Raw genomic sequence first — 18188 nt, forward strand, 5'->3', positions numbered from 1 at the left:
CAAGGTGTGGGAGCCCAGCGCTTTAACAGCCATCATTCCAAAAACACGCTCTATAATAGAGCGTGTTTTTCGAATGATGAAAACCAGATTCAGGGCCATCTTCCTGCAAGCGCTGGAGGTGCATGACACCTTTGTACCTCACGTAAGTTTTGACCTAGATCCATTTTATATATACATTATACATAATATACACACATATTTTAAATTGTTTTCAGGTCATAACAGCATGCGCCATCCTCCACAACATCAGCCTTGGTGCTGGGGATGTCATGGCCCCAGAGGATGACCCAGAGGAGGCTGTAGAAGAGGATGAGGGTGAGGTCGGGACTGAGACAGTCAGCGTTGCTCTCTGGCAGGACCAGCTTTCAGCTGAGGTGTCTGCCCTGGAGGAGGTACCACTAGAACATGACTACTGTGTCAGCCAAGTATAATATTATAGATGTGATTAATGTTTGAGGGGTATAACTAAATGTAATATTTTGTGAGCACTATCTTCTAATTCTGCATTTTTCCGATTACCTCTTAGTGATGTGGCAGCCGTCAATTCAGCCAGCCCTTTAAACCCACTTGATGGACGATACCGTGGACAGCGGAAAGAGGTATCACAAACATCTGCAGACCACCTGTGTGATGCTTCACTCACCATCCAGAAAGACAAACCACAGGTCTCAGTTGCAGCATCCCATCCAAGTCTCTGACCTTGTGAGAGATTTAGCCACACCGCCAGACTTTCTGTTCAGAAAGACATCTGCCTCTTTGTTCTGTTGAAGAGGTTTTTCCAGGAACCGGTCACTCAGGTTGATCCTGCTGTCTCCATTGTAAATACTTGTACAGTTTTATTTTATGCCTTTTGTCTTGTAATTTTGATCTGTTTGAATGTTTTCTTCCCCCATTCTGTTTAAAGTGCTGTTTGTATTTTTCATAATAAATTCTGTTTATAACTTTAAATGAAGTTGATGTATTGTTAGATCAAATGGAAATAACTAGTGACAAAAACAATTTTGAAATTTATTAGAACACCTTAAAACTTTAAGAAACAATCTGAACAAAACACATTTATTTATTTCTTTTATAGCACCTTATTTTGGTGCCATTCTTTGGAAAACAGTCTGTCCATTCTCTGTACCCTCATGTCCTCCCTGATCAACTCCATCATCTCTGTCCCTCTTTCTTTTCTGACCCCTTCCTGCTGGCTCACTGTCTTCCTTCTCCATCTGGTTGCCCACCGCTCCACTTGGCCCTGGAGTGTCCTCAGGGATGGAGGCAATTAGGACAGGAGGTGTTGTGGAAGACCTCTGTCCCAACACCTCATCCATAAGGACAAACCAGGGCCAAGTAGCAGCAGTGGGCTTTTCACTGACTCCCTCTCCTGACCCTGGATACTTACAATCCTAAAGTTAGAGGGAATAAAAGAAGAGTTGACTAAACAGAGAAACCAACAAGACTTTTAGAAATATTTTTTTATTTGTGTGTGACATGAGAACTTCTGAACATAATCTAAATTCTTTTTTTTTTTTTCAAATTGTCCCACATTGTTTTGACCTGCAAGGGGTTGACCTTCCCCTGTTGGTCCATCTTCTCCAGAATTGTCCTAAACAAGCAAAAGGAAAGAGGGAAAACCAAAAGAAGTATGTTAATCACTGGATGGATATTTATGAAAGTTAGAAAGATAGGAGTTATTGAAACTGGACAGAAACTGACTGCAAATAATGTTGTTATTGTACCTCCAAGCCACGGTGTCTGAGTTTTTAAAAAGGTGGTGGTTCTCACCCCTGAGCTTCATAAACTGGCCCGTCTGCTCCTTTGTACCTAAAAAAATATATATATCTTGCTTAATATCAGAGCAAAAATGAAGCCTTTTTTAATTTCACATTTGTCTTAATTTGAAGAAAATATTAAAATATTTCTATGCAAATGTCTAAAACAAGCTCTTTCAAACTTTTCACTTCTTTACTGAGATTCACTTACATTTGGAGGTGTATTCCTAGTCGGGTTTACCTGGAATCAGAAATTATAATGCTAACTGAATTATAAATAAACTTTTAAAACATATAGCACATTTCTTCATTAAAAATTCATATTGTAAAGCTTATTTATTCTCAATCACACTCTCCAGCGATACAGTTGTATTACATAAAACTGTCCATTTATTCTGGTTAACCTTAATATCACCTGAAATGTTAAATTGATTTTAAGTAACAATTAAAATAATAACATAAACTGTTAGAAATCACTTGTGTTAAACGTTCACTGTGATGACTGCCAGCGGGAGCTTAGTGCCGATAGTCCGGTCAGATCTCTACCGGGCTAGCTCACCTCACCGCCGGTAGGGCTGGCGAAGCGAGCCGGTTACTACGCCGGGAACGGAAAACTCCGAACACGTCGGAGCACATTTGAAATTAAGCGATGTCTAGATAAATCAAGCAGATATTTCACGTCTACATAGTTATATTCCCGCACTAAAAACATTGTAGAAGTTAATTTGTGTCACAGAAAGTGTAATTTTCCACAATTTACTCACAGCTTTTGTTGCTATGGTCCGCCATGGCTTCCCCTGCTTGACCAATCTGCTTCGACCCGCAATGAATGATGGGAAATGATGGGCCGCGAAGGATACTCACGACCCATCCTTCAAATCGGGCAAAATAAGGACACATTTGTCGGCAGCATTTGCTCGGAATGATTCATGAATTGGGACACCCTTCGTCGCCGCGCTGTAACGTAATCGGCCTACAAATACGGCCTTCGAAGGATGCAGCCCCTGAAGCTGACTTCCGGGTCAGCCTCGGCGTTGGTACATTCCCTTTCCGGTTGATTTTCTGAAATGTAAAAGTGTTTTCTGAAATGTTAATTTGTTTTCTGAAATGTAAATTTATTTTCTGAAATGTAAATTTGTTTTCTGAAATGTAAATTTGTTTTCTGAAATGTAAATTAGTTTCGCATCTTGTTAAATTGTTTTCTGAAATGTAAATTTGTTTTCTGAAATGTAAAAGTGTTTTCTGAAATGTAAATTTGTTTTCTGAAATGTAAAAGTGTTTTCTGAAATGTAAATTTGTTTTCTGAAATGTAAAAGTGTTTTCTGAAATGTAAATTTGTTTTGCATCTTGTTAAATTGTTTTCTGAAATGTAAATGTGTTTTCTGAAATGTAAAAGTGTTTTCTGAAATGTAAATTTGTTTTCTGAAATGTAAAAGGGTTTTCTGAAATGTAAATTTGTTTTCTGAAATGTTAATTTGTTTCGGTACTTGTAAAAGTGTTTTGCACCCCCCGGCCACCGTAAACATCTGACGAAACCAATTCCATTCTGCTTTTGGGGTAAATGCTTCTACAGTGGTTAAGTGGTAAAGATCTTACCTTAATCCTACTTTTTTTTGTTGTACATGCATGCAGCACTTCAAAATACATCAGCCCCATTAGACCTAAAGGTTTTTTTGTGGCTGCTTTCAGGAGGTGCTTCTCTAAAAACCCTGCTTTTATTTTCACCGAAAAGCCTTGAAATGATTTTAACCAAGCTAATTCATTTTACCACCACATGTAGGAGGTGACTAGTCCAGCCTTATTACAAAGGTCAGATAAATAATGTCTTTCTGGCAAAAACGTTTTAATGTTTTTGTCTTTCCGTGCTTAGATTGCTGTAAAAGGAAATAAAGTTTTAAAGGGTTTCAGACGGTACACAATGATGCAGCTCGACTTTTGGCAGTAAACATTCACATTCTGGTGCTGGAGTTATTACTTTTAACATATAATTTAGTAAAAGGTCTGCACCACTATATTTCCGATAGCAGACCTTCGCAGGGGAACAACGGGGGTTGGCTAACAACTTTCAGGTGCATTACTGCCACCAACTGGTAAGAAATGTAACAGCTTCATCAGGGGTTTTAGTTTTGTACTTGTAAATTTGTACTTGTATTGTTGCAATGTTGTAACTTTGTAACTTGTATTTGAAACTTCTAAACTTGTATTTTCAAAGATGAAGCATCTGATATCACATGCATGTATAATTTGGCAACAAGGCACAAATACAAATCTTAAATTTATTCATGTTTATTTACTTACATTTAGAAAATAAGACACCTATGCATACGTCTTTTTTGACAGTTATCTGACATCATAGGATGGCCCCTGTCCCATAGGATGACTCTAAAGCTTGTTGCAAGTATTGTAATCTCAGCACAACTTCATGATTTGCAAGAAATTGGCACCACAAACAAATATTAGGTGTCGTCATGTTCCAGTGTCAAGTCTTTCGCAGCCCGAATAGGTGTTTTATTAAGTTGGATTTACAATTCACGTTGTCATTGGGTTACCTTTTTGCAGTTGCTATGATGACATGATTGGAAAAGTAATTTGGTGGCCTGATTGCATACTTTGTGGGGAGTCTGTCTGTGTAACCTTTTTTCTTTGTTTTAGTGCACATGTGTGCCTATGATGTGTTATATTAACTGAACAAGATTTTTGGGGATTTTTACAACCACTGGCCTGCTACCAAATATCTCAGCAGCTCATCAGTACTATGAGTGCAAAACAGGCACCACTGAAACAGAAACAATGCAATTGTGACTCAAATATCAGCAATGATGCAATAATGAAATGGATTAATGTCCGACTACGCTATACAGACACTTTACTCACCTTTGATGTGAAATTGCTGTGGAATTTATTTGCCTAATAATTATTTGACCACTTGGGGGCACTCATTGAGCATGGACATTTAATTCCTAGATGGTCAGATGATGGTTTTTGTAAAAAGAAATTCATAAAAAAAACCAGATGGAGACATCACATCAAGTTCCATGCCTGGTCATTACGCAGCAGGACACTGTGAACTCCATCACATTGATCTCCAGCACATGCAGACTATTCACAACAGGTCAACAGATCGAAGGTGACACACATTCCTCAAAGACCCCACATGACTTGCTGTTCCACAAAATCTCCTTCATTTTCTAACCTTTACACCCACATAGGAAGAGTATTTCAAAAAGACATCACAGTATGGCAAGATAGGAAAAATGATGACCCATCTGTTCAGATTGATGTATTAGCCATTACTTGAATTTGTGTAATGTACACAGGACTGATATCTAGTCTTGGAATTTGCTATGTCTTTTTGTACTCAGGCAGGAACTTTGTAGGTGTCAGGCTAAATATTTAGCAAAGCCTGCTCCCAGAATGTCTTAATGAAATACAAACAAGATTCTCTGTATATCAGATAATGCTGAGCAGTGATGCACAGATTCACTACATTGGTCTCTCTGTTTGTCTTTCGCCTTTCTGTCTGTTTCTTCTCCCAAAAGGGCATCTGACTGTCTCAGACATTGACACAATGACTTCTTGATGCCTCACAAAGTGGCCTATGGAGCTGTCATATCACCTCATGCATCAGGGAGGAACAACACTGTGACACTGGAGTGGTTAAAAGTCCCAGTGTGTGTGCTTGTCATGGGGTTAAGGGGAGTGGTTGCTTCTTGAGAGTAAAAACTAACTCTGGTTTTAATTCTCTGTCACATCTTTGAAGAACTGTCCCATCCATAGATTTTCTATGTACCATGTACATGTGCCTAAAGCCCAAATAACAACCATGGAACACAAATGCCTTTTGTCTTTATATAAAGCTTAGTGATTGTTTACTGTCTGAAGTAATTCATACTTTGAAAACTGAGAATGTAAAAATGAAAATGTCCTTTCACACAACAGGACCCACAAAATGCTCCAAAACCCATCTTTTGCAGACCAGAAATCGGGTTGCAGAAGTAACAGGGCCAAGTTAAAACTCACTCATGCTTCCTTCCAGTAACAATTTTCCGATACACACCAGTGATTCCAAGGCGTTCATCCTCCTTTTTAAGCGGAAGAGCAGTGGTTACTTCTGAGTTCTGCCCTGGGGATGGGGCTCCTAATTTTGAGTAGATGGTCAACATTGATGGGAAGATGGATGGGGCCAAATACAGGACCATTCTGGAAGAAAACCTGTTGGAGTCTGCAAGAGACCTGAGACTGGGACAGAGATTTATCTTCCAACAAGACAATGATCCAAAACATAAAGCCAAATCTATAATGGAATGATTTACAAATAAACGTATCCAGGTGTTGGAATGGCCAAGTCAAAGTCCAGACCTGAATCCAATCAAGAATCTGTGGAAAGAGCTGAAGACTGCTGTTCACGAACGCTCTCCATCCAACCTCACTGAGCTCCAGCTGTTTTGCAAGGAAGAATGGGCAAGAATTTCAGTCTCTCGATGTGCAAAACTGATAGAGACAAACCCCAAGTGACTTGCAGCTGTAATTGCAGCAAAGGATGGCGCTACAAAGTATTAACGCAAGGGGGCCGAATAATATTGCACGCCCCACTTTTCAGTTTTTATTTGTTAAAAACGTTTGACACATCCAATAAATTTCATTCCACTTCACGATTGTGTCCCACTTGTTGTTGATTCTTCACAAAAAATTAGAATTTTACATCTTTATGTTTGAAGCCTGAAATGTGGCAAGAGGTTGAAAAGTTCAAGGGGGCCTAGTACTTTCGCAATTGGCACTGTACATGGTTGGGACTCCTTTTGTATGAAATACTGCATCAGTGCAGCATGGGGCTGGTGTTCTGAAGATTAAAGGAAAGGGCTCATGCCAAATTTATATATTTTTGGGAACTGTCAAGTTCTACATAGCCAGTAAGTACACATGTCAATTGTTTTTTTTTTTGTAGGTTTCACTTTGCCTATTTGGACTATTCTTTTAGTTTTCTTATAAAACAATATTAAAAGAGGTATGCTCTTAAATTGCAGGTAGTAAAGCAATTTTATAGGAAACACCTTTATCACAAGCCTTTGTCTTAGCAATATGTATACATAATACACAGACACAAGTAGTGATAAGTTTAAAAGTCTACAAAATGGCAAAAAGGACAGTAGGATCTGAGTGAGTTTGAGAAGGGCCAGGTGTGATGTGTAGATAAAAGGGGTCAGAGCGTCTCCAAAACAGCCCTGTTTTCAGTCTGTAGTGGTCAGTATCTTTCAAATCTGGTTCATGGACGAAAGCTCATTGATGCATGTTTGTTGAGTCTGGGGCTAAACAGACTCAGACCAGTCAGGGTGCTCAAGCTGGTCATAATGATATGCCCGTTCAGTGTTGCTCTGATGAACATTATGTTTTTGGGTACTTGTTATGCTCTTATGGCACTTGTAATTTACAGAAGTGCCAGATGGTGGCAATAATATCACGTTTCCTCAGAGTCTTATGCTCCTCATGCTTTTTAAAAAATATTGGTAAAATTAATTCACAAGGTTGGTTTCTGTTTATATGATTACAATTTTGCTGCAATATATAATTTCTGGTGGCTAACATTTATATTTGTTTGGATTGGGGGGACTCTGAATATCCGGTACTATGCAGGTTTGTGAGAAACCAGCACCTGAATGTAAATGGCTATGAGCAATCTGTCAGATCTCCTTCTGAAATTAAATCACTTAATTGTTTTTAATCCATAAGATCTAATGACACAAAGGCACACGACTGCAAGTCATTACCCAGGGGAAATTTGCATTCACACACGAACACAAAATCAGCCTCTTAATTGCTGGTTTCAAAAAACTGCAGCACACGCACACGCGGAGCGAGTGCTGCTCTTTTATCTCCACCTGTTCAACAGCTGTGCCCGCGCGCTCCGCTCCCTGCAGTTGCTTTTTGTCTGCGCGTGCCAGAGAGAGAGCTCAGCTTTTACGCACAAAGTGCCGCGAAGCAGCCTCACATGACACCGCCGCAGCTCAGCGCAGGCTCCGGCTGGCCGCCCTTAGCCGCTGCTCAATGAAGGGATTACCCGCTCACTCGCCTCATCTCGCGGATGCTTTTGCGCAGAAGCTCCCCTCATCAGCCGTCCGTCTCTGCGATTCTATGGTCACCTCGCTAGGACTGCGGGCACTGATCGTCTATCATGCCGAGGGCGCTGATCTGAGAGCATCTCAGGATTCAGTGGACGCGCATCTGGCCGTCTGGAGAGGTCTTCACTTCCAGATCGGAGCCAACATTGTGGGGCTTGAAGTCATGGTGTCCACGGCACCGTGAGAACTTTACTACTCATCTTTCACCCCTCCGGTTTTTTAGTTTTAAATGTTCATCAGCGGGATCGTGCTTCCTCGGGAAATTCTCCACCGTTTTCCCCTTCAATTATGTTCACTTTTGCCGCTTTCTGCTACATGCTGTCTCTGGTCCTCTGTGTGTCACTTATATTCTTCGCAATATGGCATGTAAGTACCTGCCGACTGCCCTTGGTTTTGTGTTTCCTCAAAACATGTGAGGGTTTCGTTATGAGAAGATATGGAAGTGTGCCTGCTGATGTGCTTTTCATTGATTCACTACAAAGGCAGATGTTTGCTGCCTTAATACTAACAAATGTAACAGAGTGTGTTCCAGGACATGACAGGTGCACACCTGTTTCACCCACAGACATCACCTCCATATGTATTCAGCATTACATCACAATTGTCCTCACATATGGCCACTTTACTCTGACCCAGTTTGAGATGCCTGCTGGGCTGTGCCGTGTCTGCCAGATCAATTACACAGCCTTTCTCCGAGATCATTTAGAAAATCTTGTAGAGCTTTATCTTCTCTCCTCACTCTGTCCCTTCTGCATTGTATAGCGTGTCAGCTCAGCTGCACACCAGCATCACTCACTGCATTATATTTGAATAATCTCATTTTGTTTTTTTTTGGGGGGGGGGGGGCTCTTTGAGCAACATCTCCATCATGCAGAGATTTATGTAGAGACAGATTTGGGTCAGAGTCGGCCTTTTGTATGGAAGCAGAACCAGGTCTTGTTGTGATTATGAATCTGAGAATATTATTTAATATTTAATATTAACACTTTAATATTTTATTAAATAATATTTCAGTCAGTTAAGGGTTGTCCTGTAAATACCAGGCGGTGGTATTAGGGCAAAATTGAAAGGGATGAGCCAAGCTCTGACATTATTGAACAGCAAAACTCTGCACACACACGGAATGAATTCACACAATTTCTTAAAATACAAGAATTTATTAACAAAAATAAGTCAACTCCAAGTCAAACATTTTTCAGTCAACAAACTCTTTACTACGCTAAAACAATCCAACTAAACTACCAAGCAGAATTAAAGAATAACGAAGACTAATGGACTATGTACAATATAAACACGTTGATCAAAGATGGTTGAAACCATGACCAAAAGATTGATGCAACATTACCATGCAATGTTTATGTTTGAGAACCAAGGATTATCTTGAAGAATCTGGAGGTGAAGTTAAGTTAGTCTTGGAACTAACTTAGGCAATAAGTGGTATACCTTTAGACAACCATTCACAATGCAAGATCAAATGAAATATTATTTTAATAAAATAATATTTTAAAGAATGATTTGCTGAATAAAACCAACCTTCTGGATGACCAATTCTCAATTCTCTTAATCAGCTACATTTATTTATTTAAAAAAAATTTAAAGAAATATTATTTTGAATAAGAACCAAATCTTTCTGGAGAAATGGGGCTTAATGGTGTTTACTTAGTTTTCAAGTTTTGTAAAATAATATTTAGGGAAATATTATTTTACTAGATTGAAAACTAACAACCTTTTTGGGTAAATTATCTTTAGCAGGCAAGCACGTGTTCTTAGCTGTTAGCGGTTGGAGCTAACAAAAGAAGCTTATAGCTTATCATCAGAATCAAACACATACCGTTAAAATACCATTAATAAAAGGGTTAAAATGCATAAGCACGGACGGCATGTTATGGCCAATCTTCTGTGTTTAAAATCACCCTTTAAATAAAGTTTGTCTTAACTTAAAAACCAAACAAACACAGAACACATAAACTGTGTACATGTGGTGACCAGATAATCTGCTAGCACTAAGATGGCTGAGTTTTCAACATAAACAAAACCAAACGTCATAAAACGAAAAATGTTTAGACTATTTCATTCTAAACTACTTCTTGCTGCCCAAAACACAACCTCTTACGTGAACTGTACTGAGGAAAAGTTGTCCGGGCGACGAAGTTGAAGAAAGCATCCACAGTGAACAAAGGGTTAACCTCCGTAGCTGTGGGGTGGGGCGGCTCACTCTGTCGGCCGGACAAACTGCACTTTCCTGCTGTAACCACGGTGATGCAGTCCCGTTGTCCTTCCTTCAGACCGGGAAACTGCTCCACTCGGCGTTGTAGGGACAGGGTCTCTGCTGGGAACTCTCTGGAACACAGTTTGATTCTGTAGACCTCAGAGAGAAAGTCAAGCCACGCTTGTGCCTTAATTACCCCCGTTCATGAATGAATACCGGATATACAAACAGCAATTCATTCCTACTTAACTTAGTGCATATGATCGCATGATTGTATGACACTCTTGGATCCAGTTTGAAGAGTTATGTCTGTTTGCCTGCAAAGAGAGATTAGCGCGCTGTGTCCCTCCGTCCTCTTCCTCTGGGGACCTGCATGGAAGAGGTCAGTTTGTTGCAAAAGCGGGGTTTTTATTCGGACAGTGACATCACAGGAAGTCCGCTGTTACCCCCGTTTCTGCCTGTGCTGGAAGTAGGGTTAATGCGATTTATTTTGAAAGTTCCAGAAAAGTTCGTACTGGCCTTTCATTTTGTAACCATGGCTGGGGTCCCAACAGTCTGATGTACTTGGGATGACCAGTCCTCCAGCACTCCCAGCTAATAGTTGGTTTGCATGTGTATGTGTGTGTGTTTAGATGGGGCTCCATGTGTCTCCTCACAGAGCTAAACTGACCCTTAGAACCGGGAGTAGATGTCTGTGACAGCACAATTAGTGGTGATTATGCAGAAAACTGCAGAACAAACCAGACAGAAAATATAGGCCTTTATAATACTCCCTGATATATAAAAAGGGCTGAAACGGATCAGAAATGAATCATTATTCTGTGGTTTCAGCAGGAACTCACATTGGACCCTGCATTATTTTGCATTCTGCTCGAGATGACAGAAAGAACAGACAGATTCTTCTTTCCTACTTGAAGACACACAGTATCATAAGCTGGGGCTCCATACTGTGAGGAAACATAATTAGGAAGAGGTTGTGCAGTGTGTGGAGCTGCAGAGCCAAGTGTGCACGTTAACACCAGCTACCTGCCAAAACACTCAGGAAATTTGACTCCAACTCTCCTTTCACTTCTGTCAGTCACTTTGGCAGAAAACCCTCGCTGTTTTTCATTTTACTTCAACTTCAAGATCTCATCTGGTTTCAAAGACTTGAGCTGAAGGGATTTTAAACAAAAAACCAAACCGATTCCTGCTCCCATTTGGCCTCTTGAATGGCGAGGTTACGTTTTCAGGCAATGCATCGCTAAAAAGAGCAAATATGCTAAGTCAAAGAAGGGCAAAATAACATAAGAAGAACCAGGCAACAGAGCAGGACGTGCAAAAAGAGAATAGGAACAAGTAATGAACAGTCCTGCATAATGCCCATTAAAAGTTCTGTCAGCTGCTAATATGAGTAGAAAAGTCTCTGAAGTCAAGGATGACAAATGGCTGCACAAAGATGGACATCTATCATTAAAAGGATCACATAAATCAAGCTCTACAGTTCGAATGTAATTACCTGCTTGGATCATTCTGATCTTGGAGCTTTGCTGTAATAGTTCTCCAAAGATCTCTGAGGATGTTTGCTGCCATAGGAAGATCTCACATAAATACAAGGTCTTTGTGTTTCCTGTTCCTAAAATGTATTAAATGGTGGTGCTTTAGGTTATATCATAAGCAACAATCAGCCTCCTGTAAATGAAATAGAATCATTGTTTTGGAAATAGGCAACAGCTCTTAAGCATACAGGCTACACATAATGTATGTAAAGTCATAGTTGCACAAACTAAAGAATAAATCTTATTTGATTCACTTTATTATACACATATGGATCCTTGGGCTTTTGCACTCTATGTTTATTGATTTTATTTCAGTGGATTTTTATTTTTTGTGCGCGTCTCAGTGGTTGTTTCAAGTCTGCTTTGTTTGTGTTCAAATGTAACTTGTGGTTTGTTAGTTTGATTCTTACTTCATACTTAGATGAATTTCAGTGTGAGTTTCTGTGCAGATTGTTCTGAGTGTTGATGATTATTTGGTTCCCTCGTTTTGAGTTGTATGTCCTTGTGGTCGTCTTAGATCTTTCGTTGTTATTATGTAACTTTTTGGTGTCATTTTGTGGGTTTTTTGTAGTTATTTTAGGTCTTTAAATTGACATTTTGCCTCATTGTTTAAACTTTGGATCTGTATTCATGTATTTTGTAGCTATTTTTTTTATTTTTCAGTTAACATTCTGTTGTTTTTTTGCAGTCTCAGAGTTACTTCACTCCTTCGCTACTTTGTTTCCACATGTTACACCTAATGGGTAATGTTTCATGGCTTAGTATTGCATGCCCAATACATACTAGTGCTTATTTGGCAATTTGTTTGTAAAAATATTCATTAAATTATGGCAGAACATATTTATTTAAAAATTGTCAGATCTGACGTATGTTCTAATTCGTGTTAAATTTTTTCTTGAATTTACGAAGATCTGAGCCAGAATGATACCCTTACACCAATTTATTCTCCCATGTTTAAAAAATAATTCAAAAAATAATAGAACGTTAGTTAATCTATTTTGTGTTTAATCATCAGTTGTCAAATAGTCTTTAAAAATGTCCCTGATGATGAAAATTGGCACTTTGTCTGCTAAAAACGTACCATGGTAAATGGCTCCTTTTCATAAAATCAAGTTTAAATGTATCAAACCTGTAAAAATAAAAAATATCAACAGGGCAAAGTGACCAGCTTGACCAGTTGAGATGCTCATGCGGCAAAATCTTTTGATATGTCAAAAACATTTCTGCAGCTTGGTTAAGCCAGAAATATAACTGAATGCTATAGTATCAGATGCATAGGAGTATTATTTATCTAAGGTACCGTACACACCTTCTAATGCTACTGAAAGGCAAGCCAGATGCAGTTTAGTGTGACGGGGTTGTTACACATGAACCATTCCAGTACATGTTGAGAATAGTAAAAACAGTCAGGATAAAGTGAGACTAAAAAACTCATAAAAGCAACATAAAAACCTAGATTGTAGAATGCAGCACTGCACAAGAGGATTGGGCCGCCATATCCTCAACTCTGTAGTCTTTTTAGATACATAAAAAGAAGAATTTATGCTCTCACAATGCCTGTACAACAGGTGCAGGCATGGAAGAAAATTTCTATCTTGCCCAATATCCATGTTAGATGTGAACAATGAACAAGGCCTGAGAATAACTGTTTTTGATTCGTTCTCTAATATTTTTAGAATAATTTGAAAGAATATTGTAAATAATCTTGTTATCAGTTTTATTTTTTGTTTCTTGAGGATTCTTTTTGTGGTTATTTTGGACTTTTTTCATATTATTAGTTTCTTTACTTGTTTTTCTTGTATCTTTAGATTATCTTGTCTCTTTCACTTTTATATTTTGTTCCTGTTATTTAATCTTCAGTTTTCCAGTTCAAAGTGGTATTTCTTCTACTTGCTGTGTGTTTGCATTTTTCTTTAGTGAGTTTTGTATTTCCGGCTTATTTGTGTAGTTGTAAGAGGTCATTTTGTATCTGAATTCTGCCAGGCCCATTGGTTTTAGGAGCTTGGGCCTGTAGGTTTGTTAGGAAGTCCACCATTAGTTATAAACTCTCAGACAGTATAGTTTAAATAAGCACCACACAACCATGCGGCATTCCAGTAAAACCCCACGTTACTTAGACATGTAGGCATCATCGAATTCAACTGAAATGTAATGCTCAGTGCAGGTTTTATCCGGTAGTTGTGAGGTTCTGCAGTGCTCGGTTACCACTTCTACCTCCATATATAAGATTTTTTCCCACTACCTCAGCACTTCATTATATTTAGAACTAGTTGGTGCTGTGACAAAGTGTGGAACATTATTCATGACTCTGACCACTGAACTAGCGTTGCAAGCCTCCAACCAGACAGCACTCATACATGACAGGCACATCCAGTACATGACTATGCACTGATCTCAGAAATGTTGTGGTTACATATACCTAACTAGCAAAATGCTTATTAAAAACATGTCATCTAATCAGGTATCTTTATTCAAGCCAGACTCCTAGTATAGTTAGTTAGTACAAGTCATCTTGGATTGTGCATTTAACATCCAAGTGAATTGAGAGACATGCTATTTAATTGAATAACACGTTTAAATATTTTCTCCTCAGAAATTCCATTATATTTTCATCCTGATTGGGGGAAAAAAACACTACATTTCCCAGCTACTACAAGGTCATTTGGCATCTCAGCTGGACACGTTCCATTAGGACGTGTCCAGCAGTTACTACTCCATTAGGAGTAACTGTAATATCAATAAAAAGCATGTTCCAGGACATAATGGCACTTTGAATGGTATGTTTCAAACCAGATGTAGAATCAATTTGTTCCTTATAGGACAATAAAACACTACAAATCTCAATGGGAGCACAGACATAAGAGATTACAGAGCCATTATAATTAACATACGAGGTGAACTGCGACCTCTCCTGAGCTGCGCCGCTGAGCGCTTCAAAAGTCCCTCTTGGCTCAAGCAATTTTCTTGTATAAAAACAGCCCATAATGTACTTAAGTTTCATTAAACACGGCTGTCCAGTAGACATTCCCCAATGAATCTTGGATAGACGAGGAAGCAGAATCATGGAGTTAAGGGCAGAATGACAGATTGGTAACATTCACTCACCCATTTGGAGTTTCTATGGTTGGTATGATTATAGCATGGACTGAGTGCTCCATGTAATAGTATCCAAGACCTGGCTTACCAGTTGTATTCACCTAATTATTCTGATAAGACAATGTATTAAGATAGTCCAATTGTTATTCAATGATGATAACAACTTTTTAGTAGAGATGTTCTGTACCGGGTTAATGAAAATAAGATCAGACAAGAGTTTAACAATGTTTTTGAGAGGACAAAGAATCCAAAATTCTTTGTTTTTTACAAATAAAACAGGTTTAAAGGCTTGATAACTTCAAACTCAGTCAACATTTATTCCTCTACTTATATATGCACATGCTCAAATTAACATCTTCCTCATGGAACAAAACCATAAAAAATGTTTTTGCCTGTTTCACCAATAAAATAGCAAGTCAGTCTTTCACATCACTGTGGAGGAATTTCAAGTAGGCCAAACACGTGATTGGATGAGCATGTTACCATGGGTGTACATTTACGTTTTAAATATTTAGCTACTTTTTTAAATATAATTATACACGCACATAGTACAAACTGACCCTATTTTAAATATAATCCTGAAACACCAACTCATACCTGAGGAACCTTTACCTTCACTCTTTTTGTCCCACCTTGCAACTGCGGAAAAAAGGAAAAAGATGTAAAACGGAGGGAAAATGGTGAATCGAACGAACGGGTCAATTTTGTCGGGACAAAACACCTAAACCTTCAAACCTCCAACTTACAGTCTGAATATATACCCTTCTCAGCAATTGTGGCCCATTCTGCTTCACAGAATGTTTATTTTTTGTTTTTGTCTGTTTGTTAAAAAACGTATACAAAATGAAATACAGAACGATGACAAAAGAACAGAAAGTTACAAAGGTAAAAAAAAATTTACATTCTAGTCGTGGCATGAGGGCTTAAGTTTTTTTATTTTTATTTTACAAAAATAAATAAATAGAAATATAAAAAAACTAAGAGGAGCTAAACTGTTTTAAGGTGTGCCTTAAAAGGTGGCCAGTGAGTGTAACAGATAGTTTGTTTAAAGATAAAGAATCTTACTTCCATGTAGAAATATCAAGTTCAAGTTTGACTTCATTGTTTAAAATTTCAAACTAGAGTTGTACATCTTTACATTCCCTTAATTTTTAGCCAAGTCCATTATACAACCAGACTACAACTCAACTACTTCCTGTATTACTTCAAAATAGGAGTCAGAAACATAGGTAGAAGGAAATATTGTGGCATTTTTATATTTTGTAGATCACTATTATTTAGCTTTTAGGTTTTGCAGCTGATCGGGTAAAAACTGACCCAACTAAAGATGTAGATTTGGACTATAGTAGGAAGTGTCAGTAGGTTATAGGTCAATGCTGCTCCATGGTACTTGTATAGCGTGAACCAGCCCCTAACTAAGAAAAATATTTTTGAAACTCTTTCCGCCCTGTGTCCACAAACAAACATTTCCAGAGCCCTGGAACAACATTTTTCTAAAACAGGTTCTGCAGTAAAAAAAATACCTCTTATAACGTTAATTTTGAAATGTTCAGAAAATCAATATTCAACTTGTTTAAAAACAATGATTTCCTAGCCCCATCTCTAGCCTAATCCACAGCTTCATGCAAGTCAGCACATCACCACTATGCACATGGTCCAAGCCTTCTTTTGTGTTTTTGCTATCTCGTAACAGTGCCACGTATTGACCTGGCAGTTACTGTAGTGTTTAGAGTGGTTAAAGTGAGTTCTACTCTACAGACAATGGAAGAAATAGAAAGAGTGCTTGTGGAGAATGAATGGAAAATTACTTCTTTCACACCCTCTTTAGCATTTTGTGTCATCATCTCATCTATTTACTCACAAATATGTCATCAAACTGGTTAGCATGATGAAAGTGCAACATAAGCATTTTGGCACTCGTATCAAAACCAATATGAATGGGACTAAATAATTAGCCTGGCTTTTTTTTTTACTGTGTCCTGTACGGCAGAGAAGCACTCAGAATTGTTGTCTGAGTGCCAAGAAAAAGTCCAACAGATTTACTTTCACAAGTGGAGCATTACAGGTAACGCTTTAAAGCTCTGCTTGATATTCATGAAAATAAACTTTATTAGAAACCTCTTTGGGATTATTTCAATTGTTACAGACACGGAGACAGAAATGGAAAAGAAAAAAGAAGCACGAAAGAGAGAAAGGGGGGCAAAAAGGAAAAAGGGAGAGAAGCCGCACTCTTTTACTATGAAGCCACACTTTTGTAACACGTGCAGAATGTGGCTTGTCATAGTCTTGCTGAAATAAGCGGAGACATCCCTGAAAAAGACATTGCTTGGATTCCAGCTTATGTTGCTCCCAAACCTACATGTACTTTTCAGCATTAATGGTGCCTTCACAGATGTGCAGGTTACCATGCCATGAGCACTAACACACCCTCATACCATCACTGATGCTGTTTTTTTTAACTTTGCACTGATAACAATCCACACATTCCTTTTCCTCTTTGGCCTACAGGACACAACGTCAATGATTTCCAAAAACTATTTAAAAGGTGGACTCATCTGACCAAAACACACTTTTCCACTTTGCATCAGTCCATCTCAGATGAGCTCGGGCCCAGAGAAGCCGGCGGTGTTTCTGGGTATTGTTATCTATGGTTTTCGCTTTGAATGGTAGAGTTTTTCACTTGTAGATGTAGCAATGAACTGTGTTCAATGTCAATGGTTGTCTGTCCACGTGGTAATATCTGTTACACAATGATGCCAGCTTTTAATGCAGTGCCTCCTGAGACGTTGAAGGTCACGGCCATTCAATGTTGGTTTTCAGCCTTGCTGCTTAGGTACAGAGACTTCTCCAGATTCTCTTAATCTTTTCATGATATTATGTACTGTAGGTGATGGAAACATCAAGCATTCGTCTGCAAATGTTGTTCTTAAACTGTTGGACTATTTGCTCACGCAGTTGTTCACAAAGTGGTGAAACTTGCCCCGTCCTTGCTTGTGAGCGACTGAATCTTTCAGGGACGCTCCTTTTATACCCATTCATCGGTTTCTAATTAACCTGTTCACTCGTGGAATGATCCAAACAGGTGTTTTTTGAGCATTCTCCAACTTTCCCAGTCTTTGTTGCCCCTGTCCCAGTTTGTTAGGAATGTGATGCAAGCATCAAATTGAATATTTGCAGTGAGTGAATATTTGTAAAAAATTATAAAGTTTATCAGTTTGAACATTAAATATCTTGTGTTTGTGGTGTATTCAATTACATATAGGTTGAACAGAATTTGCAGATCATTGTATTCTGTTTTTATTTATGTTTTACACAACTTCCCAACTTCATTGGATAAGGGTTGTATTTCCAATTGGCAAAAAGGACAATTAAACTTCTGACACAAGTGGAAGAAATGTGGAAGATATATTTGAAGGGAAATTCTTTCTTTAGTTGTAGAACATGGTTTGTTCGTTTGATCTGTAGCATCTTA

General features: G+C 38.5%; 1 protein-coding gene across 3 annotated transcripts in view; it reads left to right on the forward strand.

Moving 5' to 3' along the window:
• The first annotated feature begins 7587 nt into the window (after positions 1–7587).
• The window catches only part of cnih3 (cornichon family AMPA receptor auxiliary protein 3), a 126468-nt gene continuing 115867 nt past the window's right edge, over positions 7588–18188 (forward strand). For 2 of the 3 annotated variants that reach the window (XM_047388923.1, XM_047388925.1), the window contains exon 1: positions 7594–8239. In XM_047388923.1, coding sequence (XP_047244879.1) covers positions 8162–8239 — 78 coding nt within the window. In that variant the 5' untranslated portion in view covers positions 7594–8161. Of the gene's footprint in view, positions 8240–18188 lie in introns of all 3 variants that reach the window. The other variant, XM_047388924.1, reaches the window with a different exon arrangement.

This window comes from Girardinichthys multiradiatus, chromosome 15, assembly GCF_021462225.1.
Source record: "Girardinichthys multiradiatus isolate DD_20200921_A chromosome 15, DD_fGirMul_XY1, whole genome shotgun sequence".
Taxonomy (NCBI): domain Eukaryota; kingdom Metazoa; phylum Chordata; class Actinopteri; order Cyprinodontiformes; family Goodeidae; genus Girardinichthys; species Girardinichthys multiradiatus.